Source organism: Sciurus vulgaris, assembly GCF_902686455.1.
Source record: "Sciurus vulgaris genome assembly, chromosome: 18".
Lineage (NCBI taxonomy): Eukaryota > Metazoa > Chordata > Mammalia > Rodentia > Sciuridae > Sciurus > Sciurus vulgaris.
Window position 1 is genome coordinate 1513419 of NC_136479.1, and position 26920 is coordinate 1540338.

Sequence of the window (26920 nt, forward strand, 5' to 3'; positions counted from 1 at the left end):
AGAAAAATGACTGTAAACTAATATCTCTGATGAATGTAGATGCAAACACCTCAACAAATGACTAATAAGCTGTATTCAGCAATATAGAACAAGAGTTATATATAACCGAGACTTATCCTAGGAATGGAAGGTTGGTTTAACACTAAAAAATAAGAGCTTTGGGTTTGTGGCTCAGTGGTAGAACACTTGCCTAACACGTGTGAGTCACTGGGTTCAATCCTTAGCACCACCTAAAAATAAATAAAATAAATGTATTGTGTCCATCTACAACTAAAAATAATTTTTTAATCAGTTGGTATGCTGGAACACACCTGTGATCCCAGCAGTTCAGGAGGCTAAGGTAGGAGGATTGCAAGTTCAAAAAGCCAGCCTCAGTAAATTAGAAAGGCCCTAAGCAACTTAGACTCTGTCTCAAAATTTTTTAAAAATCTTGGGGGCTGGAGTTGTGGCTCAGTGGTAGAGCACTTGCCTAGCATATGTGAGGCACTGGGTTCAATACTCAAAACTGCATGTAAATAAATAAATGAAAATAAAGATCCATCAAAAACTAAAAAAAAAAAATATATATATATATATATATATAAACACATATATATATAAACACATTTCATTACAACTGGCATAGAAAAACCAATTGGCAAAATTTAACAACTCTCCTGATAAAACATGGAACAGCTAGGAGTAGACAGGAACTTCCTCAGCATAATAAAGGGCATCTAGGAAAACCATAGCTAACATCGGACTCAGTGGTGAAGGACAGCACTTTTCTCCCTAAGATCAGGAACAAAACAGGGAGGGTCACCCTTGCCACTCTTCTTTCCACAGTACTGGGGGATTGATCCCAGGGGTGCTCTACCACTGAGCTGCACCCCCAGAAATCCTTGATTTTTATCCCAAGACAGGGTCTCACTAAGCTGTCTAGGCTGGACTTGAACTTGTGATCTTCCTGCCTTAGCCTCCTGAGCTGCTGGGATCACAGGTGTGCATCACTCTGCCTGGACACTCTAGCAACTTTTATTCTGCATGCATGTGAGTTTCTAATTAGCACAATGCAAGAAAATGAAATAAATGGTATCCAAGACCAGACATAGTGGCACACACCTGTAATCCTAATGACCTGGAAGGTTGAGGCAGGAGGACCCCAAGTTCAAGGCCAGTCTTGGTAATTTAGAAAGAACAAGAAGAGGAGAAAAGGGGAGGGGTGGGGAGGGGTGGGGAGGGGAGGAAATGCAGAGCCAGGCATGGTAATGCACACCCATAATCCCAGCAGCTCAGGAGGATGAAGCAAGAGGATTCCAAGTTCAAGACCAGTCTTGGTGATTTTGAAAGACAGAAGGGGGAGAGAAAGTAAGAGGAGAAGGAGGAGGAGGAGGAGGACAAGGAGGAGGAGAAGAAGGGGAGACAGGCGTTTTATTTTTATTTATTTATTTATTGCTGGTGGTAGTACTGGTACTAGGGATGGAACCTACTCTACCACATAGCTACACCCCCCAGTCCTTTTATTTTATTTTTAAAACTTAAGACAAAAATGGGCATGGTGGTGTACCCCTGTAATCCCAGCAGCTCGAGAGGCTGAGGCAGGAAGAAGATCACAAGTACAAAGCCAGCCTCGACAACTTAGCAAGACCCTGTCTCAAAATGAAAAATACAACAGGCTGGGGACATGGCTCAGTGGTTAAGTGCTCCTGGGTTCAATCCCTGGTACCAGAGAGAGAGAGAGAGAGAAGGACTGGGGTGTGGTTCAGTGGTAGAGGGCACCTGGATTAAATATCCAGTGCTGTGAAAATCCTAACCAGGTGGGTGGCCCATCCTTCCCAACTACTTGAGAGGCTGAGTTAGAAGGATTCCAAATTAGAGACCAGCCTGGGTAACTTATCGAGACCCTATCTCAAATTTTTAAAAAATTTTAAAGGGTGGGAATGTAGGTCAGTGGTAGAGCACCCCTGGGTTCAATTCCCAGTATGGAAGGAAGAAAATTCTAAGGGATTCACTAAAAATTGACATATTCAGCAAGGTTGCAAAATATAAAATAAATAGACAAAAATATCATATTTCTATATACTCTCAATGACCATCAGAAAATGAAGTTAAGGAAAAATTCCATTTATAATAACATCAAAAAAGAACAGATACTGGGGCTGAGGTTGTGGCTCAGTGGTGAGCACTTGCCTGGCACGTGTGAGGCACCAGGTTCAATCCTCAGCACCACATAAAAATAAATGAATAAAATAAAGGTGTTGTGTCCATCACCAACTAAGTAAATTTTTAAAGAAGAACAAATACTTAGGAAAAATTAAAGAAGTTCAATTTTTTTTTTTTTTTTTTCATGGTGCTGGGGATGGAATCCAGGGCCTTGTGTATTCCAAGCAAAGTTCTACCACTGGGCTACATCCCCAGCTAGACTTTTAATTTTTACCATGTGAAAGCAATACACATTCAGTAGAAACTGGATTTAGAATTTTGTTTTTTTTTTTTCCCCCTAGGGCTAGCTGCTTTGATGTCTGTGGTTGGCAGAGTTGTGGCCCCCAAAGATGTCCACGTCCTAATCCCCCTGGGATCTGTGTTCAGGTAGGTACTCTTCAGAACTCTGTAGATCTCTGCAGATATGATTAGATTAAGCACTTTAGGTTAAGAGATTGCCCGAGATTATACAGAAGGGTTCAGTGAAGTCATGAGGGCCCTTACGTGGAGGCTTACTTCTGGCTGCAGATAGAGATGTGACCCGATTATAGTGGTGCACCCCTGTAATCCCAGTGGCTCGGGATTACAGACAGATCTGTGCTTGAGAAGGATCAGCTATCTGCTGCTGACTCTGAAGATAATGGAAGTGGACATGAGTCAAGGAGGCTTTTAGAAGCTGGGACAACCCTCGGCTGAAAGCCTGCAGGGAATCAGGGATCTCGGCTCCAAAACCACAAGGAACTGAATTCTGCCAACAACCCAGGGAGCAGGGAAATCAACCCTCCCCTGGATCCTCCAGAAGGAACACCACCTAGGACACCTCAGTTTCAGCCCCGAGGCTCCGCCATGGGGACAGGGCCTCTGAAGGACCTTCAGAGTCTCCCTCCCTTCCAGTTCTCCCTCTTGACCCACAGACCCCGGTCTTAAAGCATTTCTGTTTATAACAGGACAGGGACCGAAGGTTTGTTTTGGAGGAACTACTACCGAGTTTATAATATTTAATAAAGCTGGACTGCACCCAGGGTATCATCCAGAGTGGTGTCAGCCTTCCAGTCTCCCGGGGAAGAGTGTCGGGCAGAATCCACTGGTGTACACGGATCCACCATGCCAGAGCATCCGAGTTCTTCTCCACACCTCGCCATCCAGAAGCTGCACAGCCTTGTCTGAGCTCTGCCCCTCTCTTCCAGAACATTCTTCCCGGCTAGCCTGCCCTGTGGTGTTGGTTTCCTATGCTGCATCAGAAATGACCACAGATTCAGCCACTCAAGACAATACTCATTGACTGTCAGGGTTCTGCAGGTCAGGAGTCCAGGGGGGCTGAGTGGTATCCTTGCTCAGGCCTCACAAGGTTGTGCCAAGGTGGCAGCGGGGCAGGGGACTCATTTGACCACCAGAGCCCTCCCAAGCTCATGGGCTGTGGGCAAAATTCACAAGCTGTGGGTGCATTTGTAGGCCTGGGTTTCTGTCTATTTATAGGCCACTGGCTCCCACAAGCCTCAGAAGTTCACCATGCAGCTGCTTACTTCCTGCCAGGCCAGCAGGAGGACTGTCCACTTTCTTCTGCTTCTGCCCACTGCAGCCCCTTTCTAAAATTTTTTATACAGGTGACGTTCATATCACAGAGTTAACCTTTCACTAGCAAATAACTCAGTGGCATTTATTACAATCACAGCAGTGAGCTTCTGCCACCTCAAAAGCTTGGGGTTCTCTCAGAGTCAAGAGCTACTGGCTCCTGCTGAGTGAAAGCTGGAGGGCTCCCTTGCCTGGCCTGCCCAGGGCAGGCTAAGGAAATCTACATAAGTGTGCCTTTGTCCTGTTTTGTCCCTCTGCAGGACAACCACATCAACATGTGTGTGCCACCTGCCTTTTGTTTCTGCAACCTGTGACTTTCTGAGGACTGACAGAGAGAAGCAATCTAGCTGATCAAACTGCATAAAGCTCACTTTACCTTTTTCCATCTTTCACCTGTTTCTCATGCAGGCAGGCGAACAAATCCAGCTAGCCAGGACCCAGGCAGGCTTCCTGGGCTAGGCTGCCGGTCACAACCTCTTCTGGTTCCAGGACATTTTCATCACCCCAAGAGGAGACCTCCTATTAAGAGCCCACCTCATTAGTCAGACCTGCCCAGGAGACCTTTCCTTATGAGAATTCAAGTGATCAGTTGCTGAATCACAGGAGTGACATCCATCACATCTATAGGTCCCTCCCCTTGGGGCCAGGGGGTCTTAGAGGATGTGCACACCAGAGGTTGGAGGTCCTGGGAGCTCCGTCCTACACCTGGCCACCTGAGGACTTCTGTGGAGGAGCATGGCTTCCTCTGCTCCACAGGAACCCCCACACGGTGGCACAGAAGCTGGGTGTGCCTGGCAGCACGGTTCCTGCCCAGTCACATAAATGAAATACCACTGAGTGAGTGTCTGCCCGAAGCCAGGCTGACAGCAAGCACTTCAAGCATTTTCCGTGTAAACCTCTCCAGGAGGATCCATGGCAGCTGCCAGGGAACACCATCCTCGCCATCAGGGGCATCTACCTCTGGCTCTCTCTTCCAACTCCCGGGACGTCTGAGCCCACCAAGAAGGGGCTGGTGAACCCCCTAGGGACCAGAGTCTGACTTTGCTTTTTCACTTCCCCCCATGCCTAGCCTGCTGCCCTCTTTCCTCCCCTCGCTGCCCCCAGTAGGACTGGACAGCAATGAAACACAGGGCCCCTGCACCACCCTTGCCCCCACCCCCAATCAGAGTCCAGACAGTGAAACAAGGGGCCAGACAGTCTCCAGACGCTTCTCCCCCAACATTGGCATGTTTGGCAGGAGTCCCCCCTGCTGCTCGGCCACTGAGATCCTCTGTGGGAGACAGCTTTCCCTCCGGCGGTCAGAGCGTTTTGTCTCCAGATCGGCTTCCCATCAGATATCCTGTCCTCCCTGGTGGAAGACGGAAGAGAGATGATAGGATCTGACCGTGGGAGGCTGTGGAGTTGGGCCGCTCTCCCCCCTGCAAGGGGGCCCAGCCAGGAGCGGTGGGAGCTGAGAGACAGTGAGAACAAGATCTCGGATTGTTCTCGATTGCCCGGCTGGAGATCTCGTTTTCCCCTTAATCAGAAGGCTCGCATATGAAATCCTTCTGGAAACAGTTTTGCATTAACTGTTTTGGTTGACTGACTGTTTTCGTATGGCTCTTCCAGCAAAAAGCACACACAATATGGGTCAGATTAAGCAGTATGAAAGGAATTCTCGGCCTGAAAGCCGGAAGCTTGGCTTTGAGCTGGAGAGGCACCCTCGCCCATGTCCAGAAGCCTCCGCAGTGCCTGTTGCGGGATGGCTTACACAGGTCCTGTCAAAGGGTCTCTGGTCTCAGTGGGTTCCGATCCATCTAGCCTCCCTGGTGGCTGCTGTGCCATGTGTCCCTGAGAGCCAGGGCTTCAGCCAGGTTCTCAGTCAGACCCTGCCCACAGCCCATCTGGAGATGCAGCACTTGGCCCCCTTGCCAGAGGGAGCCAACTGGCCTCCAGGAGCCCTCAAGGGCCCTGCCTAGCCTGCCCATCCTCAATACTCAAGGCCAGCAGGGACTATGTTCCCAGGTTGTCCCACGTCTCCCTGGACTCACTGTCCTGTCTGGGGAGGAATCCAGAGAGTCTCTGAGGTGGGTCACCGTGAGACTCATTGCTGTTCCAGCCCAGCCCAAGGCAGCAGCAGCCTATGACCCAGAATGAACCAGGGTGAGACAGGTCCCCAGGATGGGGCTGTGTTCCATGACTGCAGGTCCGTAGCTCCACGGGAAATGGCTCCTGGCACAGCCTTGGATATGGGTTGGTGTTCTGTGTTCTCTCAGGTTCTGTATTTCCTTATCTGACATCCATTAATCACAGGCCAAACTAACAGCCACCTGTTCATCTGCCCTGTCACCCAGAGCCCCATGTCCTACCTGCTCCTTACCCTGCTCCTTTCCCGACTCTCAACAAGCTCCTGACCCCGCCCTGAACCACCCAAGGCCAACCAGGGATGCCAGCCACGCCAAAGGCCCCCAGCATTATTCATGCTAGCCACACCTGGGCTCCACCTTCCTGGAGACCTAGACTCCAAGAGCCTAGGCCTCAGTTTCCCCTGCTCCTTTGGCCCCTGCTGGCCCCTGTGCCTCTCCTGTGCCCCTCCTCTCAGGGAATATAATACAATCTCCGTTGCCCTCTCTGGATCACCACTCAGCAAGCTCCGTAAAGAAAGAATTCTGAGGGTACATTCTGAGGCGGCTGGTTTGCAGACTTACTCTGACTGGTTTCCTAATCACAGGCCCAGCATCTGTACAGGTCCTCACAGGAGTTGGAAGGAAGAACAATCTTTAGGCAGTTTCTAGAGAGAAATCTAAGTCAGGGAATAGAAATCTTTCTCCACGTCCTAGTGCACCAGTGGTTCCAAGCATGCAGACAGTTGTGCACGTACACCAGCAGCCCAGCAGGGCCCAGATGGACGGCCTGCTCCGGGCCACTCTGCCACCCAGCATGGATCCTGCATCCCCACTTCCTGCACTAGAAGCCTCAAGAACCTCTTCCGAGAACTTGAGGCCTTGCCTGTCCTCCCTCCACCTGAAGGCTGGTCTGCTGGAGGCATCTTGCTCAGAACCTCCATCCAGGGACATCCTATAAGGTCCCTGGGGCCCCTGAGCCACCTCCGGGGGGAGCTGTGATGGTGTGCCACCTCCCACTTTGAGCCTCCTCCTTTATAACAAGGATCCTTTTATGCACTCCCTGCCATCAGGGATGGGGACAAGAAGGGGGACAGTGCTGGATGCCAGGGGACAGCAGCTCTCTGGTGCACACCCTGACCCTCTCACTCCCTCTGGGCCAGAGTGGCTAGACTTGCCCAAGAAAGCCCTTTTGGATGCTGACCGACTCTGTCCACAGGGGTGATGCTCAGGAGGGGACAGAGGTGCAGCAGTCCCGTTCCCTGTTGAGAGCCAGAGGAGGAAATGGGACCCACTCCGTTTCTTTCCCTTTTTTTTTTTTTTTTTAACATTTATTTCCCTCTGACATAAAGGCCTTCTTTGGGCCAAGATGGAGTGACAAGAACTGGATTGACCCTTCTGCCTAAAACAAGCAAAGAACAAGACAAAATACACAAAAATGTGGCTACAACCCCAGACAGCAAAGGACAGTGGCCCTGAGACACAGGGAGCAGCAAGGCGTGTCCACTCCAGATGGTGCATGGACACCATTCCCAAGCTGCAGTGCAGAGCTGGCAGGTTCCTGCTGACGAAGAGACAGAGCTGAGCACTGTCACAAAGCAACCAGGATTTGTGATGGCATCCTGGAGGAGAGCCACACACAGAGTCCCCAAGCTCTGCACTGAGGACAGATGGAGCAGGTACGGAAGAAATGGCTGGGGAAGAAGCAACCTGAGGTGTCAGAAGGAAGCTGGGAGCACACTTGGGGCTGGCAGGACCTCCTGCTCCCTCGCACAGCCCACGGCCGGCTCCACCAGTAGTGTCCCTGCAGCCGCCCGCGGGCTGCGCCCTGAATCCCTGCTTCTGTGGTGTCTGTCCCACACAGCTGGGTGCTTCCTCACGAAGCTTGCATGTCCTAACAGAACTAACAGAGCTCTCCCAGGACCTTCCCTCCCAACACCTGCCCTGCCCAGTTGTCTGTAGCTATCTTTTTTTTTTTTTTTTTAAATAAGGTGAAATTCACACAAAATCAACCGTTTTAATGTGAACAATTCAGTGGCATTTAGTGCATTCCTAAAGTTGTTCGACCAACGCTTTAATCCAGTTCCAGAATGTTCTCATCATTTTGAAAGGAACTCCACAACCACTAAGCAGCCACTCCCCATCCCTCCTACCTCCAGCACTGGCAACCACCAATCTGCTTTGGTCTTTATGGATTTGCTATTCTGCACATTTCATACAAACACCTTGTATATAACTTCCCTGGCTGGCCACTTTCACTTAGCATGATGTTTCTGAGGTTGATCCACATAGTAGCAGGTGTCAGAACATTATTCTGCGACTGGGGGTTGCAGCACTTGCCCAGCATGCACAAGGCCCTAGGTTCGAGTTCCTATATGGAAAAAAAATGATCATTACTTTTTTTGTAACTGCAGGCACACATCACATTTAGTTTTCCTGCTCATCTGCTGATGGGCACTTGGGCTGTTTCTACTTCTTGGCTATTGTGAACACAGCTGCCATGGGTGTGGGTGTGTGAGTATCCATACAAATCCTTACCTCCAAGACTTTGGGTGATATGTGCAAACCTGTCTCATAGCCAGGAATTTGCTTTTTTCTTTCTTTTTTCCCCCCTCAGAACTGGAGATTGAACACAGGGCCCTGCACATGAGAGAAAAGCATCTGACACTGAGCCACAACCTATCCCTCAGAGTTGGGATTTGCCCTCCGTCACCTACCAGTGCCTGTGTGTCCCCTGCTTGAGGCGACTGCTGCCTCTGCCCTGGCACATTAATGCCCTCCTGGTTGCCTACTCTCTGAGGGAAAGTCCCACTGAGGCAGCTCCCCTCCTCTCTTGCCCCTGCTTCCTGGTGCCTGTCACACTTTGTACTTAGGGCTCACTTGGTCTCCCTGGCCTCTTGGTGACTCCAGGTAGTCAGGCACTGCCCTGTCCACTGTGGAGTCCTCAGTACCTGTGGGCTGAAAGAATGGATGAACCTGTTGGGCCCACCCAGATGCCATCCCTGCCCCTCCTCCCATCTCTCCAGAGCCCTCAGCATGTCACCTGACATTTAGAACCCGGACCCCAGAAGGTGACGGCCCAGACAGACAAGGGGGCTCAGGCACTGATTAGAAGCATGGGACCGACACACTGGAAATAGAGAAAAAGAGCCAGTTCAGAACCAGAAAGCCTGAGGGATGCTCAGAGGGACTCTGGGCCACAGGAGCAAGGGGCTTCCTGCAGGACTCCTGCCCGTGGGTCCTGGCTGCCCGAAGCTGCCCCTAGGACAAGGTGGATGAAAGGAATTCACAAGGAACCATCCTCACCCCTCAGTCCCCACCATCTGGCCTCAAGAGTTAGCCCTTGCCAATTCAAAAGGAACCTTCTGGAATGGAAGAGTCCAGCAGGAGGGAGCCACCAGGTTCATGAGGGCAGCACTTCCCAGACTCCGCTGCACAGTATTCCATGGGCACAGAGGGCCTGGGTGGCCCAGCACTAGAACACGGCACCGCCCAGACTAAAGCATCTGGGCTTCAGCCATCCCTGCCCTGGCAAAGTCACTGCAGAGGGACCCCTTGGAAAACCGCTGCTTGGCAGCTCCTCAGAGGGGAGGGGGAGTGCAGGGCAGGCCCGCAAACAGAAAGGAGCTCAGGCCTGGGGAGCCAGGAGAGGCATGGGGCAGGGGCGACAAGGGGATCCAGTTCCTCCGAAGTCACTCAGTCCTTCCCTCACCCACGACGTGTCCCCTCCTGCAGCCTGAGAATGGCCACTGCATGAGGCTGGAGTGAGAAGACCCTGAACTGTCCACCTTGGGCCATGTGGAGACCAGCCACAAGGACCAGAAGGATCAGGCCTTTCCCAAGCACCCCTCATCCTGGATAAGGGACCCACAGGTGCTGTCCAGAGCAGACCCTCCCCTCCCTCCCCAGTCCTGCTCTGCACAGTCTCCACGGAGTCCAGAGGGGAATGAGCCAGAGACTCCTCACCCTGGCCCCCAGCCCCATCGGCTCTACCACAGGAGGCCAGCTCAGCCCTGATCACAGGGTTCACCCAGAACCAGTGACCTTAAGCAGGCCTCCCTGGAGGAACAGGGGTCAGCAGGCCCAGCCCCAGGTGGGCTCTGATCCCAGGTCCTCCCTTGACCCATCCCTGAGGTCAGGCACAGCAACACCATTCCCTCGGGATGGACAGCCTGATGAGTGCCTTCACAGGGGTGCCAACAGGGAGTAGGAGGACAAACGGCCAGCACTTTCTGGGTCTCCTCTCCTAGAGGGGGCTTCCCGATTACTAATGCAGACTCCCAGTGAGGAGGACGATCCCGCCCCTCCCTGCTTCCAACTTAACGGGCCAGGGCCTGCTCAGGCTTCAGTATCTGCCACGCTTAAGGCCCAGAGCTGTAACACCACCCTCACCAGCGCCACCCACCTCCCCAGGGCCCCAGGAGTCTGGGGCTGAATGAGGCCCCCTCCCCAGGCTTCTCCAAGCCCCTTTCTGAACCCAGGGATATGAGGACCCCCACCCCTGCTCATTCCCATCCCACGCCCCTTCTCCTGGTCAGGACAGGAAGAAAGTAATTGAATCAGCACTTCTCACCCGTTCTAGAACATTCCAACATGGAAAACCATGGAGCAGCTGGGGAAACAATTTACTTTAATTAAAGGCTGATGACTCCCCCAAGGAGTACCCACCCCCCCGCCATACAGCCTGCAGGACCCACTACATCTGCACACAGTGTGTTCTGAAGCACAGCTGGACACCTTGCACTGGGCATAGACCCGCAGGCTGAGTTCCCATGGGTGGGACAAGCAGGCAGGCCTGCCCACCCCTTGTCCCTCTGCTTCCAGAATCTGTCCCTGAGCCCTGGGCCTAGGCCCCAAAGCCAGGTAAACCAGTGCCCCACAACTCTGAGCCCTAAAGGAAAGTGGGTCACCTGGATAAGCTCACAAAAGCAGTTCTAAACGCAGGTGGGAGAGGAAGGCAGCCCATGCAGGAGCTGGGCCCTCCACCTCCATCCACACTGGCTGTGGGGACAGGCGCTTCAGACAGAGGAGCAGCATGTGCCAGGTCCCTGAGGTTGGAAGGACCACAGCAGGCGTGAAGAACCGGCCAGGGCCATCATGGCAGGCCCCAAAGGGCTGAGGGGAGCAGGCAGATGTGGGGAGAGCCCAGAGGGCCTTCACAGCTGCAGGCAGGCATCTGGTCTTCATCCTAGAAGCAGTGGGGGTAGGGCTGGGATTGGAGCATTTTGAAATAATGGAATCTGAAGACACTCCTCTAGCTGCCATTCAGAGAGCTCATTGTAGGAGGACAAAAGAGGGGCCAGGAGATGGTGGGGGCCTGAGGCTCCCAGACAGAGCAAGCTCAGCGTCCAGAGAGAAGAGGGGATGTGCATGTGCATGGACCTGGCTGGGCCTGGCTGGGGCTGTCCTGCCTTCCCTTCCACCCCAGCACGGAGGGTGGGAACACACCCCCAAGCCTAGCACTCACTGCTCAGCCGGGTCCTGGAGTGGATCTCTGTCCCTTCCTCACCTGGTTACTGTAAGTTGGCCAGCCCTTCCCCTTACCACACCAGTCTTGAGTCTGCGGAAAGCTAAGTGCTCATCTCCTCACATCTGGGCCCACATCTGCCCACCACACTGGAACTGCACTTGCTCAGTGGGAGCCAGGAGGGGAGTCTGTAACCGTCCCCCGACCTGCAGGGGAAGAAGGGACCTGAGACAGGTCCAGCCCCTCAGCCCAGCTCCACTGGGCCCACAGAGTAGTAGGAGCAGTGGGCAGGTCTCTGACAGCCAGAGACCCATGTCCCCATCGACCTCCTCTGGCCCAATAAGCCTCTTGGAACACCAACATTAACTGACCCTGTGTCCACAACATGATGGGATCATGTGACAAAGACAGAGGACGTGGTGACTGGTGGGGCCACTGGCTCACGGTGAGACTGCCCCCAATCCAGTCCCTTGAACTATCCCTCGCTGCTTGTGTCCCTGAGACCCAGGACAGAGTAGCCCAAGGAACCGAGAAGTAGAAAGGCCACATCCGGAACAAGGACAAGCCATGAAATCCAAGAGGCAGCCTGGTGTGCCAAGAACATAGCCAGGCCCTGTGGCAGGTCAGGACAGCACAGGCATGCGGGGCTGGGCCCAGCAGCCCCAGGGTCATTATTAGAGCAGCTGGTAGGCACCTGGCGGCGAGCAAAGCCAGGAGCAGGTGAGAGTCATTACTGAGGGGCCTCATATTCCCCCGGAGAGGGGTGGAGGAGCACCCCAGCCTGCAGAAGTCTACAGAGGCTTCACTGGTTAGGAGTGGGCAACTGGGCTGCAGATGGGCACTGGTTCCTGTCCTGTCCTGAGGGAAGGCACAGATAAAGGCAGCAGATCTGGCTGGGGCAGTGAGGGCCTGGGGCAGTGGGCAGGGTCTTGTGGGTCGGACTCCACTCTACGGGCTTGACTGAAAGCCATCTGCAGCTCACTGCCTGGCAGTTCCAGGAGGCTGCCAGGAGGGAGCAACCCCGGAACTGGGTGCAGGATCAGCTGAGGTCATGGGGGCAGTAGGCACAGTTGGCCAGACCCGACTTCAGTCCTGCCCACCACAGAGGGGCAACCCAGGGTCTCAATATCCTCATCCCAGATTGGAGCCAACCCTGCTCATCCTCCCAAGTTCAAGAAGAGAACCTGACTGGAACCTCCCGAGTCACCAGAGTTAAGCTATGTGTCACTAGGCAGGCGCTAACCCTCTCTGAGCCTCATAAATTAATCTGTGACATGTGATCAAGTGCTTGCCACCTCCAAGAAGGTATCAGGAATGGGTTTAGGATGGCACCTGAAGCTCCATCAGCACCTGTAGAGTCACCTGGTGTGAGCACTTCCCATCCGAGGCCAAGTGGAAAGATATCCATCCAGACTTTATTCCTTAAATATTCTCTACCCAGCATGAGTAGGCAGCCTGCTCTGGCCAGATGGGCAAATGTAAAGTACGGCTACCGAGTGTCCAGGACGTGTCCGCCTGCGGCTGCTCAGTCCCAGCCAAAGTCCTGGCCAGTCATCTGGTAGAACTTGCGGTTGAAGGGCCGGTAGAAGTCCTGCAGGCGCTGGACCACAGCGGGGGGCACGACGGGGTGGGGCCTGCCCTTGGATTTGCCCAGGCAGCGGGGGCGGCTGCTCCCGGGGGCCTTCTTGAGGCAGGGGAAGCCCTTGGTGGCATTGAAATAGAAGTGCTTGTCAGTGACAACCCGTTTGAGGCCCAGGAAGTCCTGCACACGCCCGACCTCTCCTGCTGGATCGCTGACCAGGCGCTCACCACTGACAAACAGAAAATGGGACAGGGGGAAGTAGGGCAGCCAGTTGTCCAAGTGCTGGGCATAGAGGCCGATGCGAACAGCACTCCAGGCCGTGTCCACAGGGCCCAGGCCATGACGGAAGGCCAAGGCACGGAAGCTGGGCAGGCCAGGGGTCTTGGAGAGCATCTGGGCATAGTCGGAGATGGCCCGGGTCACTGGGTTCCGCACCACCACGATCAGCTTCGTGTCTGGGGACATGCTGTGGATTCGGCGGGGGGCCTCCCGCGTGACAAAGTAGCTGGGGGTCTTCTCCATGGTGATCTGGCCATCCAGGGTGCGTGGCATCAAACTCCTGGGGATGATGGGAGGAGGAAGGGCCTGAATGGGTGCTGGTCATGGACGAGCACTCTGCTCTGATGTCACGTCCCCTGGGCTTAGACCTGGGACTGAGCCCTCTTGCTCTAGGGACGCCTCAGGTGCCCGAGGTGAGCCCCTCCCTCCCACTCAGGCCCAGTTCCTGAAGAGCTAGAATGGGAGGTGGGCTGTGAGGGGCCCAGGGAAAACAGGACGATGGTCACTGGGAACAGGGTGGCCAGGGAGCTCCTCATCGACCCTTTGGCATCCTGGGAAAGCTCTAGGAGCTCCCCCCCACATGCCTGTTCCTTCAAGTCCTGCAACCCTGACCGTTAGACCCGTCCTCCCCAGAGCTGCTGGGCCCCAACCTTGACATCACTCTGACCCCAGACCAAGTACCCCTGAGCTGGCCAGCCTGACCGTGTGGCCCCAAGGCCTCTGTGCTGCAATCATTTGAGGTCACCGTCTCATTCAGAGGCTGACAGCATCCCTGAATTAGGTCATCAATTATTATTATTGACAGGACTCACTGGCAGGGGGGCCTCTGCCCTCAGCCTGTAGTTTAATTACACCCTCTCTCTACTTCAGTCCCCACCTGGGCCCAACCCAGAACACCAAAGAGCCACCAGTAGAAACCGCACATCTGAGAAAACAGTGAGTTGGCTGTGACCTCTGGGTTTTCCAGGCCTTGCAGGGTCCCAGGGTGCTGGGCCAAGAACACAGCACTTCTGAGATTCCCCTCATTCTGGAGGGAGGAGGGCACCAACTCAGTCTCAAGGTTCAGAGGGAGTCAGCTGACCACGGCCCCCTTACCTTTTCAAACCTGGGGGAGCCCATTCTAAGCCCACTGCCTGGGCAGGCCCAGGCACCCCTAGTGGTATCCTGAGGGTGCACCTGCCAGCCAGGTAGTGCAGGGTGAGGTCGAGCAGGGCAGGGCAAGTCAGCTGAGCAAACACCTCCAAGGGGGCTGGGAACTAGTCAACAAAGAGCCTGTGCTAGGAAGGGGACATCTCTGCCCAACCCTGCCTGGCCCCGCCCAGCCCTGCTCCCACCAAGAGTCCCCAGGCTGGCCTGGCCAGGAGGGGGACACACAGGGCCAAGTCCAGGTCTCAGCCAGTCTAACTGACCCCCAGACCTGTGTCCTCTCTCCTGTTCAGACTTCCAGGGAAGTGCATCAGGCCTGAGAGGTGCACACAGCCCCAGGCTGCAGTTGCCTGTGGGGGACAGGAGGTTGTGTACCTGTACCCAACGGGCAAGAGTGAGACCCAGGGTGCCAGGCTCCCCAGCACCAGCCACAGCCAAGGCACAGCTGGGTGGGCAGTACAGGGTGGAGCTGGCCGAGAGACCTCACCAGGCTTGTGAGTCAGAACCATGCTCACCCTGCCCTCCTCCCAGTTGATAGGCAGCTCACTGAGGCCAGAGAGGAAGCAGGACATGCTGAAGATGCCCTGCTGGGAGCCCTCCCGGAAGGGGCGTCTGCATGGCTTCTCTTCCCAGAACCCCTGACTCCCACCACCTACCTCGTACGTCTGGGGATCCTCGTGGGGATAGCACCCAGACTTCCCTAAGGAAAGCTCGAAGAGACCCTGGCTGCAACCTGCCAGCCAGGGCCCCCTTCCCTGGGAGGGAAGTCATAAGAAGGGGAGTGTCCCCTCACTCAGCTCACTGCTGAGACCTGCAGGCGGGAAGGGTGGACACCGCTTAAAGCCCCATCCCCAGCTCATCCCCTCCCATCTTTGATGTGCCCTGACCACACCCCCCCTCCCCACCAAGTGACCTCAGGGGCCCAGACCTTTTCCTTCCCAGACTAGTCACCTGGTTCTGAACATCCTGACCCCTTCTCCTGCTGGAAGCCTGCACACCAGCCCTCCCCCAAATGCTTTCTCTCCCCGGGAGAGAACTTCCGAGGGGGCAGTACCTCCCAGATCCCCTGCCAATGAAGGGAGCAGGAGGACTGGGGACAAGGACTTCCTAGACTCACTCCTGCCACAAGCCAGCTCTGAGGTCTGAGATCTTTGGGATCAGTGCCTCCTGGGCCTCATGGAGAGCAGGGATGAACACTTTGCGGGTGGGGGAAGATGAGCAGCTCAAAGCGCTGACCTACATGGCCAACCTCTAACAGGCTGTTCAGAGGACCCTCCCCCACTGCGAGCCCACCTCATCTGGTCTGCATTTCCCTGTGGCTTCCACCCAGTCCTGGGTCACTCTCCCTCTTCCCATCTCAGCGCCCCCACCTCCTGTCCCACACCTCGCCTGGCGATCTAGCAGTGGGGGACCCAGCAGAAACCAGCGCTCTCAGATCCTGATGCCAGGATTGTGTCCTCAGCCACAGGACAGGGAGGACTTGTCTCCCTACAGACTCAGACGCCCCCCCCCCCACATTCATTGCATCCCGGGAACTACGGAGGTTCTCCCCCAGAACCCCTGTCACCTCCTCTTGCTTTTCCAGAGTATTATGGTCAAATATGGCTCCTACCTGTCCCCAGATGGGACATCCTCTCCCAGACAGTCCCTGGGGGATTGGTGTGACCCCAGCACCTGGCAAATAACGGGTGCTCAATGATGAGTGAATATGTAGCAGATCCTGTTTGAGTTTGGGGCTCTCCAGGGACATGGTGCTCAAGCACCCAAAAGATGAGCTAATGGAGGTCCAGGGAGGGAGAAAGGTGTGGCCATGGGCAACTCAGGACCTATCTGCCAAGGCCAGGGGATGGTCAGGGTCCCTGCTGGGGGGAAGTGCAGAGCAGTTCCCAATGGAGCAGGGTCCCAGAAACCTGGCTGGGGGAACTGGCAGCTCCTCTTCTGCCTTCCCCAACCCACATCTGGTATGGAGCCCTGCAGGAACTAGGAACACTGAGGCAGGGGTGGGCATGTTCAGATCGGGGCATATTCATGATGGCTGAAAGAGCAGACAGCCACAAAGGTCCCAGCACCGTGTTCCCACACATCAGCACATGGCATGTCTGAGACACTAGGACACACCTTCCAGAAGCTCAGGCAGCACACTCTGACTCACAGGAGTCGGTGCTGACCAGCCCCAAGGGACAGCCCTGTATTAAAGGGACTGTGGCCACACGACCTCAGCCCTCTACAGCCACCCTCTGCAACCCTCCACTGGAGGTGTCTGAAAAATCAGGAAGTAAAATGTCTCCTCTCACCAGGGTTACACTGCCCTGAATATCCCCCACTCCTGTCCTGGGTATGTCAGCCTCCCCAAGGTCCCCCCAGGGGACCCCCACTCGAGGGATCACCCTGCTGCCTCTCAGACCCCACACCCTCCCCAGAGCAGAGCAAGTGCCCAGGGCAGGCCCAGACGGGCCTCAGGGCCCAGGCACCTTGCGTACCTTTTGGCACCATGCCCCCCCAATCTCACTGTCCTAGCTTCCCTCCGTCTCTTCACCTGCACAGAACCCCTCAACTCCTTGTCAAAGCTCATGGGGACAGTGGTGGGCTCCGAAGGTTGTACTCTGTTAAAAGGTGCTTCCTTGACACTGGTCCCTGTCCCCTTTCTGCTCTTCCTCTCCTCCCCACACCAGGATTGGGCCAGGGGTCCTTCCCTGGAGCCTGACCTTGGAGGATGCCCTCACTGTGCTCAATTTCCCTTGCACCAGGCCAGCACGACCCCTTCAGAGCTCAGGAGTCAGCTCCCCTGTTCTCCCTCCAACCTACCAGTCATCTTAATGCAAAAGGCAAACAGCTAATGCAGGCTGGAGGGGAGGATCTAGGAACAGGGAAACTGGTGTGCACATTTGGGTCAAGAGTCTGGGTGCTGCTGTCCCCCACTAATCCTTGTGACCCCACTAATCCTAGGTGACCTTGGCTAGGCCTACCTTTGGGGAAGAGGCAAGTGCCCGCCTTGAATCCTTATTATTCTACGGGAAGGGACAGGGAGCCTCTGGAACAGGCACAACTGCAGGAGGCAGAGGGCAGGGCCTGGCTCCAGCCTCCAGCGCCAAGCTCAGCAGTCCGCTTCAGCTGAGATGGGGAGCTCCCCCACATTCCACTGCCGCACCCCAATTAGGAGGTAGGGCAGCTACAGAGCGCTGTGCAGGAGACTGGATTCTGATCCCCCACCTGGACAGGTACTGCAGGTCAGCTCTCCTTCCCACAGCCCAGACCTAACTTTCTCCAGACCAAAGGCCAAAAGAGGTTCCTAGGGTAAGACAGGACACTTTTTGGGAGGCCCCTCCTAAGGTAACTGGCCAGCAGAAGATCAGTCATGCATACTCAGGGTAATAATGGGGGACAGTGCCACTGAGCTCTAAGTTCCCACTGGCTGGAAACCACTTTCTGAGTGGAATCATCACACCCCACACCCGCGATCACGCTGAGTCCCTCCGCAGACTCGCGCTGGGCTTTCCCCGAAGTTTCTTAAGTTCCCAGGACCCCTGACCAGGTACCACCTTTTCTCTGGGAGCTGCATCCAAGGGGTCAAGTTGGAGCCCCCAACAGGCTGGTCTTAGTCCCAGTGTCGGGACTCCTCCCAGTGCGTTCCCTGCAAGGCACCAGCTGGAGTGCCCATGGAAGCTGACTGGCAGACGGATAGGGAAGCTCACCGATACCAGGCGAGTCCGCGCTCATAGCACCTGTCGAAGAAGTGGGGTTCAGAGCCGAGCGCGCGGACGTCGGGGTGCAGCCGCAGAAACTCCAGCAGGGCGCGCGTGCCGCCCTTCTTCACGCCCACTATGAGCGCCTGCGGAAAGCGCCTGCGACCCGAACCGCTGGCCACCGGCAGACCTGGCACTCCAGGGCGGCGGGCAGCGCGGGGCAACTCTGTGCGCGCCGGGGCGGGTGCCGGGGCGCGGGAGGTCGGCGGGCAATGGCGCAGGAGGGCGCAGAGGCAGTAGGTGCCGAGCACCAAAGCCACCAGCGCAAGCGGCGCGCGGGGCGCCCTCGGTGGGGGCCCCTGCCCCGGCCCGGTGCCCTGGCGGTCCCCGGCCCCGCCGCCCAGGCCGCCGCTAACTGCCATGAGGCCGCGCCACACCCGGGCCCGAGAGCGGGGACCGCAGGCGGGCGCGCATCGCGGCCCGCGCCGCACACAGCCGGCGGAGCCCGGCTTCTGCTCTGAGCCTAGACGCCGGACAGCCCGGGCGCGGACACAGGGCGGGACCTGGGGCGGGGCCGGACGCCCCTCCCCTTCCCCCGGCCCGGGCCACGCCTGGGACACAAAGACACGGGTGGATACCCGCGCGACTCCGAGCGCCCGGCGACCCGACGCGCCTGCTTGGAGGTCGCGGGTCCAGCCCGTTCGGCTCGGGTCTTCGCTCCTGCACTGGGAGTGGGAAGGGTGCCGCGCAGGGGAGGGACTCAAAGTAGTAACAGGGTTTCTCAGTGGCTCAGGACCCATTCTTCGAAAGACCCATCGTGGCCGCTCCGGGACAGAGGCGGCAGGTGCGCGAATTGACCTCTGGGCTCCGGGAGCTGGAGTCTCGCCGCTGGGCCAAGTGGGCCAAAGAAGGCATGGACAGCCCTGGAGTCCACCTGCAAAGGGAGAATAAGGCCAGGCAGGCAGTCTGGCGCCCGGAAGGGGTTTCCCAAAGGTCGAGTGGTCTGCGATGCACCCTTACTCACAGCTGGCTCCGGCCTCTGTTCCAACCTTCCCAGCCATAGGGTTGGTGCCAGCCGCCATTTCCACCCCCACCACCAGACACTCAGCCTCCAGTCCATTTGAAGAGGCCCTTGTCCTGGGTTCTGCTCATTGATGAACATCTGGACAGGTCCCAGCAGCCCAGGTAGCTTCTATGGGATAGAGGCCTCCATGGTCCACAGATGTATCCAGAACTTACCCCTGGGCAGCCCTGGCAAAGGGGACCATACTGGACCAATGGGCTGAAGACCACTGATTGGACCCCCAATTCAGGTTCCAGATGCCAGGCTGCACCTGCTTGTTAGGGCAAGCCTTGGCCAGCAGCTCCATGGGCGGGTTGTTGGCACAGCACTGTCTGGGGAGCATGCTAGCACATGAATGATCCTAGGAAGTTCTTCTTCTGGTCCAGCTTAAAACAGGATATGTTCCAGACTGACTGGTTCTCCTCAGAGCCCTCCTGAGAGGGTCCCACCTCACCCTGCAGCACCCACCTAATCTAAGCAGTCACCACCCAGGACTCGATTCCCACATTTATTCTCTGGTGACCCTGCATCCCATTTCCCTAGCACTGGCTACCTTCCCCACTCCTGGCTTTGATTCTGTCCCTCCCCCAACAGCATAGCTTTTTCTCAAGCCCCTCACCTGCTGAGGACTGGGACTTTCAGGAGGCCTTTGACTGGGAGCCAGAGGGCAGAGGTCCAGGCACCGGGAGCTTGGAAACTGACCTCTCCTTCCCCCGTCGCCTGCCTTTCTGGGGAGGGGTGGATACAAATCTGGGGCTGCTCGCCCCAGCATGTTTGTTCAGGCCATCCCCAGGCAGAGCCCACACCCCACAGGCACTCGACAAGTGCAGTCAGTAGACGGGCATGACTGGAGCAGAGGTCAGGGAAGGCTTTCTGGAGGTGATGACAAGGTGAAGAGGAGAACAGCGTCGCAGGCAAAGGAGAGAGGGAGCCTCCAGCCCCCCTTAGAGGCCTGGAGTTCACCTGAGACTGCCTGGGCACCTTGCTCTATCCACATGGCCTCAGGCTCTGGCTGCTCTTGAGTCTCCAGGTCCTTCTTTGTGGAATGGAGCCTTCCGTCCTGACTCCACAGTACTCTTGGTACTGGTGATCCACATACCACACAGTTCAGCCTCTTAAAGCATGGAACTCAGTGCTTCAGTGTGGCCCCATCATTACCAGATCCATTTAGAACATCTTCATTACCTCCCAGAGAAATCCCATACCTGCTGGCAGTCAACTCCCTATTCTCCCCTCCCCAAAAGCCCCTGGCAACCACCCAGGTGCTTTCTGCCTCTATGGATTTGCCTGTTCTTTGCCAGATCTGTCCTTCTGTGCCTGGCCTCTGTCACTGGGCACAAATGTTTTCCAGGTTCATGCATGTTGTAGCAGGGGTCAGGGCTTTGTTCCTTTTTTGTGGCTAAATATTATTCCTCGGTGTGGAGAGACCAAGTTTTGTTCATCTGCTCATTAGTCATAGAACATTCGGGTCATGTCTGGTTTTTGGTTCTAATAAACGGTGCTAGTATGAACAGTCATGGACAAGGCTGTGTGGCATGGACACATGTTCCATTCAGCGTGGGTATATAAACCTAGGAATAGAATCCCTGGGTCTTATAGGAACTCTACATTTAACCCCTCAGGAAGAGTCTCTTTGAAGGTGAAATTGACAATTTCAGGGACTTCTTCTCAGTCTTCCCCAAAGACAGGGCTCCCGCACCCCCTCCACAGGACTCCTCAACAGCTCCTCCAGTCTGCTCCTGTCCTGCTTTGCTCTCAAGACCCGCTCCTGCTCCCTGCTGGCTCGCTCCTGTGTTACCTAGGGATGGTGAGTCCGCCTCTCTGACTCTCTGACAGGGTCCTGGGAGGATCGCTTACTTCCTGCTCTCTGTATCTCCTCTACCCAGAAATGGGCATCAACAAGTTCCTTCTGCCCAGCTGATCTCCCTGGGGGCCCGGCATCTTTAAGAGTTCCACACGGCCCAAGCTCATGGACCCCCTGTCAAGGTAGAATGGCCAGGCACATGGTAGATCTGTCCGCCCTCCTTACCCTGGCCTTCTGACACTGGGACAGACAGCATGCAGGTAGTCAGTCCTGGCATGGTGGCTGGGAGGGAGGACTTGGAAGGGAGGGAGGGGGCCAAGCCACTCAGGCTGTGGCCAGCAAACAGTTTCCCTGGGGGAAATGACATTGGCCAGAGCCAAATGGAAAGTCAGGGGACATTTGAGGAGGGAGTCCTGGGGAGCACAGTCATGCTGGGAGGGAGGCCCTGCTGGCCTAGCAGACCCTGGAGGCCAGCCGCCAGCCGCCTTACCACCTTCAGACTAATCATTTCTTTGTGGGTGATTCTGCTCCTCATGTGTCTCCAGCTACCCATGAGCTCAACAAGGGCAGGCATGGGCTCAGTCGTGACTTCTTTGTTGGCTCCGCACCTAGCCCGGGCGAGGACCATGAGCATTTGTTGAGGAGCCCACTGAGTGTGTAAGGCTGTCTTTCGGAATCTGGTTGTGTCTCTCCCCCACACCCTCTCTTCTCTTTCCCAGTCTGTGCCTCCCCAGGGTGGACACCCCAGCCTGGAGCCCCACACCAGCAGGGCAGGCATGTAAGCATCTGCCGCACTCCAGCATGGGATTAATAACACTGCGCATTCCCTCCCTCTGTGGGGACACTTGGGGGGCACCATGTAGGAGCCCTGGGAACTCCCTCCCTTAGAACCACACCCTTCACCCCCCAGACCCACTCCCACAGCCTGCGGAACCAGAGCCTGCAAAGGGAATGGAGGGAAGGAGGCTGTGGCCGGAGAGAGGGTGGGCCCAGCTGTCCTTGATTTGTGTGGCTTTTTTCCACTTTGGAGGTGGAGTGCCTGAGCACTAGAGGATGTGGTTCCCTTCTGGGAAGGGCCCCTAAGAGAGGCCTTTCCTTCTCCCACCCATCCCAAAGCCCAGTGTTCTCAGTTCACCCTGGTGGCCTGAGCAGGCAAGGAGGGACAGAAGCCGACATAGGCGCCAGCACAAAGCTAACAGCAGGGGCTTTAGGAGCCTTCTTTGCCCCTTTCAGCAGGTGATCCAGCCCTCTGACCACCTCTGGTCACAAAGGTGGAACCACCACCACCCCTGAGAGCCCCACTCCTAGTGATAAGGAGGCGGAGGACACGTGACGGTGGCCAGAGTCCTGGAAGCTGCTCCCACCCTGGGGACGAGCACTCCATACCTTTCTTAGGGACCTGGCCTCACTGGCCAGAACCCAGGGACACCATGACAGAGAAGGGTCATGGGGCTGGCCAGGGTTTGCCACAGCAGACCAGATTCCCAGTGCCAGAGGGAGAAATGAAAAGACTTCCCTGGGCAGGAGTAGAGGGAAGGGAGGGGTCCCCATCTCAGTAGTCATGCCAGTAGCCACGCCTGCAGGAAGCCCACCCACAGCTCTAGGCTTTGCCAGAGGGAGCCAGATCCCAGCCTGCTTCCTGCCATCCTCACTGATTTCCCTGGGTCTTCCTGGAGGAAGCAGCACAGATCAAGGGTCATTTGCTACTGGTCCCTGCTTCCCCAGGGCAGGGAACCAGGTGCCCAGAATGCATGGGTACCCACTAGCCTGGCCCAGCTCAATTTATAACAATGTAGCCATCCTTCTTACCCGCTAGCATTCCCACCTTAAAGAGGGAAGGCTGGCAACAGCCTTCATTCACCAGGGGAATGAAAGGAGGGTCCCGCAGAGACAGGGTTCTCCCTGCCCCCCAGTTCCCACCTCCTCCAGTTTCAGAGCCCCAAGCCAGACCTCTGGATGTGGATGCCCCTCAGCACTATGGGGAGGTCTGGGCATCATGCAAGAGGTCCCACATCAGGCCACTGGGGCTCTACAGCCAGGTCTGTCCAGCTGTGCACTGGTGATGATCCCTATGGACTGAAAGTTGACTGTGAACATATCCACAAGGAGCAAGAGGCCTAGATGCAGGTTCAGGAGCCCATGCTCTCCAGAGGACCTGGCAGCAGGTGTGCCTGTGTGTGTCTGTGCCTGCACAGGTGGGCACAGGAGGAGAGCCCTACGCCAAGCCCTAGTCACCTTCCCCAGTGTGGAAAGCCTAGGCATGGCTTGCACCAAACACCAATGTCAGGGCCAGGGAGCCCATTCTGAAGGTCAGGTCCAGACTGGCCCATGGACAGGACCCTTCGGGAGTGCCCTCTCCATCCTCAGACTCCTGGGGAAGCCCCTCCACCCCGACAGTCAACCAGACAGGCATTAGGCCAGTCTTGTTCAGCTCTGTGCTTAGGAAGACACTGACCCTGAGCCCAGGGCAGAGCATCTTGGGGCAAGTATTTCAAACTACCCTCAGCCCCTACCCCTGCCTGGCCCCTCCAAGCCCTAGGACCTTCAAGCTTGACCCTCACCCCCTTCTCAGAGAATGTGCTTCACTGTCCTCTCCTGACCCAGTGGCCCTACCCTCCCTCACTCTCTCCCAGACACACCAGGGGCTCCATGGGCCCAAGTTCCAGGACCCCAGAAAGCACCTGGATCAAGAGACCAGAATGCCTCTGGACTCTGAGGTGGGGGAGCCCAGGGCCAACAGGCTGAGGCCACAGGGCACAGGCACCCACTAGCTCTGTCCCCTCTCCTCCAGTGTCATCTGCCCCTCTTCTTCAAAGTACCAAGACTTGTCAGTGTCCTGATTGGAGATGAAACATGGTAAGACTGAAGCCAAGGGAGGAGCCATGGATAATCTCCCCAGTTTTACAAGGACACAGACACTGGGTGGTGAGGGCTTACGTGTAGGTAACCCTCAGTACCCTCCCCTGCAGGCTCTCCACTGGTCACTCTTGGGGTCCCCAAGTTCCATTAACCAGAGCCCTAGTGCCCAGGGCCAGCGTAGGGTACCACGGAGTCCTGGGTCCTTGCATACCCCATGGACAGCTCATGGACTTGCAGTCCACATCTGGTATGGCTGGTGAGGTGCAACTCTGCAGGCGCAGGCCGGAGGCAGTGCAGCAGGAGGGGCACTCCACCGCTGTGGCCCCTGTCTCATGGCTGGTTGGGGAGGCCAGCTAGGGCTGTGGGTGTGAAGTGGACAGAGGAAAGGCCTACCACTGCAACCACAGGACCCACACCTGGGGCTGGCCAGGGTGGCAGCAGGGCCCAATGCAGCAGTGTGGAAGGGCCCTCAGGCTGAGCAGGCCAGGGGAGAGGGCATCATGCTGCTGGGTTTTACCCAGCTGCCTAGTGAAGGGGCAGCCACTTAGCTGGGCCTGGGGCTTCCAACCTGCACCCTAGTGCCCCCACCGCGCCTGCCCTTCCCACCGGCTGTACCTCCCCTATATGCCCGCTGTCCCGCTCGGGTTGACTCCGGAAGGGGCACCCGGGACCTGGACTGCTCGCCCTGTATAGGTTACTTCGCGAAGTCCAGCAAATGAGTCACCCTCAGGCGTCCCCCGCAACCTCAGACGCAGCACGGTCTAGGCCTGCGTCCTTAGCACTGCTATGTTGGGCGGGCGTGGACAGGGCCCAAGACACTTGCGCACTGACCACTGGGTGCCTCGGGCGCTCAGCGGTCGGGTCCAGGGGTGAAGCTGGGCGCAGCAACCCCCGCGTATGACCGGAGCCAGCACCGCAGCGCCCCAGCGGCTCGTGGAGGCGGTGGGACTGCAGCCCGCTCCAGCTTCAGCGCCTGCGCGCCCAGCCCCAGCTCGCGGGCCGCGCGGAGCAAGCGCGCCCCCTGCCGGTAGGGTCTGCTCCCGGTCTCTGGAGGTGGCCTTCAGGGCCTTGGAGCTGGACCCTTTTACCCATAACCTTCGCCAATACTTCCGGACTCCTCTTCTTACCCTCCTCCCCCTCCATAGTTAGGAGGTTTCTGCTTCCTTCTACCAGCCCCAGGCCACACCCTACCCACTTGGGAGGAAAGGAAAACCTGAGGGGTCCAAAAGTCCTAAGCATTGTCAATTCACTCACTGTGCAAATGCTTACTGATACTACTCTGAGCCGGCCTGGCCCTGCTCCCGATCGGCTCTCTTCTTTCTCCCACTGTTCCTCCCAGGCCAGCCACCCTCCTGGCGCTGGCCCCTCTGCAGGGGCTGTGACTGGCAGAGCACCCACCCTGGGCTCTAAGGCTGTTCCCCAAGGCTCTACCTGGCAAGGAAGAGGCAGAGGTGGGGGAGGAAGGCCCTGCACTCTCAATCTCTTGTCTCTTTGGGAGGAACTGTGGTCACTGAAGGCTGTGGAGCAACCCAGCAGGAGGAGGGGGACAGTATGAGGGTGACTCATGATTCCACGAGAGATGCTAGAGCTAGAAAGGCCATCTTCCCTCCCGCAGCTACCCTGCAGACAGACCCTGCCTGTGGCCAACAGTGTCCTGGCTCCTGGTGTGTCGTAGGGCTTACTGTGGTCTCCCTTCTCCTCCAAAGATCCTACTTGCTGGCCCCCACTGGACCTCCCCGGTCCAATCTCCCTGCTCCCTAAGCCCCTTAACATGGGTGTGCAAATGAGTGTGGGGCACCTGGGGTACAGGCCACTCCCACCCTGTCTCACTATCCCCAGCTAATAGGCCTGTGTGCCACCAGTCTGAGCATAAGGAAACAGGCCTGGGAGCACAGCCTGGTCTTGCTGGCCCAGTTTACAGGAGACCTGCCTGCTCTTGGGCCCAAGTCATCTCAGGGACATGAGGCCAGAGTGCAGAGCTGACGGTGCTGCAGAAAGTGAGCAAAGCCCAGGATCCACGCTGGCCTTGGGGTCCCGACACTCCTGCCAACCACTCAGCCAGCTGTCTCCACCCCTGCTTCAACATGCCTGCTGCCCTCAGGCTGTGCACAACAGGTGGTCACAGCCTTCTTAGAGCCACGATTTCTCACTTGGGGTGAAGGAGAGAGGGGAGCCTTATGTGTGTGCAGAGAGCCTGACTGGCTACCTCACATGAGACACTGACTCCACATTAGGGCAAGCAGCCTGGGCCTGGGATGGGGAGGAGACCTCGGGGCAGAGTCCAGTCCCCGGGCTGAGCAGGTGGAACAGCTGAGTAGCATGGGCTGGCTTCTCCCTCTTCCACCTGTGTGCACCTGCTGGTTCTGCCCCATCCCCTGTGGGGGGTGTGCCATCTGCTGATTATGTCTATTCCAATCACACACTCCAGAACTAGAGACCACAGACAGCCTACAGAGACGGACCAGAGCTAACACTCCACTGATCACCAACTTTATCAGCCTGTACACTGGCAGTGACATTTGGGTCTCCTGGAATTAACATCAGTTCAGAATTAGCATCAGTGTTCAGTGGTTCTCAATAGGTCTGAATATTTCCTTTTCCAAAGTTCATAGACAAATGTCTTGGGTCCTCTTGGAGAAGGCTGAGAGAAAGATTAACAGGATAAATTTGGGGGGGTCCTTCCTCACAGGGACCTAGATTTCCCTTCCACTGAGGGGTTCTGGGTCTATAAACTGGGGACTGATTGATCAAGGAGCATTACTGTTCCAATGACTCCCATTGCACTTAAGCTTTCCCAGTTGGGAAACTTAAGCAGTTCCCACTATAACTTCTGACCCAGAGAAGAGTGCACATTGCCCCCAGACTTCTGTTGGAAGTCTAAGTTGGAAAAATCAAGTAGTTCTTATGGAGCACTGCATATCTCCTCATGGGGGCATTTTTACCTCACCTGAGGCAGGTCTCAGGGTCTTTGCATGTGCTGTGCTCACTGCTTAGGAAGCGTCTCTCTTTGATTCTCACCTGCCACTGCTGAGCTGAGACGACCCCTCCTCAGTCCTCCTCCCTGACCACTGGAGTTAAAGGGGCAGGCATTCCCTACTCAGCCCCTTTCACACATTCTAGCACCATTACTCTGCTTTCCTTGCCCATATCAGCATCTGCCAATTAACTTACTACTGTCTGTC

At 56.3% G+C, this 26920-nt stretch overlaps 1 protein-coding gene across 3 annotated transcripts; it reads right to left on the bottom strand.

Moving 5' to 3' along the window:
• Positions 1–10465: 10465 nt before the first annotated feature.
• On the bottom strand, positions 10466–19798 carry HS3ST6 (heparan sulfate-glucosamine 3-sulfotransferase 6). Of its 3 annotated transcripts, XM_079120341.1 has the most exons (4): positions 19695–19798; positions 18022–18946; positions 11405–13463; positions 10466–11371 (listed from the first exon to the last, which is right to left on the bottom strand). In XM_079120341.1, the coding sequence occupies exons 2-3, from the start codon at positions 18810–18812 to the stop codon at positions 12848–12850; spliced, it is 1407 nt and encodes a 468-aa protein (XP_078976467.1). In that variant the 5' UTR covers positions 18813–18946; positions 19695–19798; the 3' UTR covers positions 10466–11371; positions 11405–12847. The 3 variants fall into 3 exon arrangements, with proteins under 3 accessions (XP_078976467.1, XP_078976466.1, XP_078976468.1); XM_079120340.1 differs by having other exon boundaries at positions 18022–19791; XM_079120342.1 differs by lacking the exons at positions 18022–18946; positions 19695–19798 and adding an exon at positions 17869–18013.
• Between the last annotated feature and the right edge of the window lie 7122 nt (positions 19799–26920).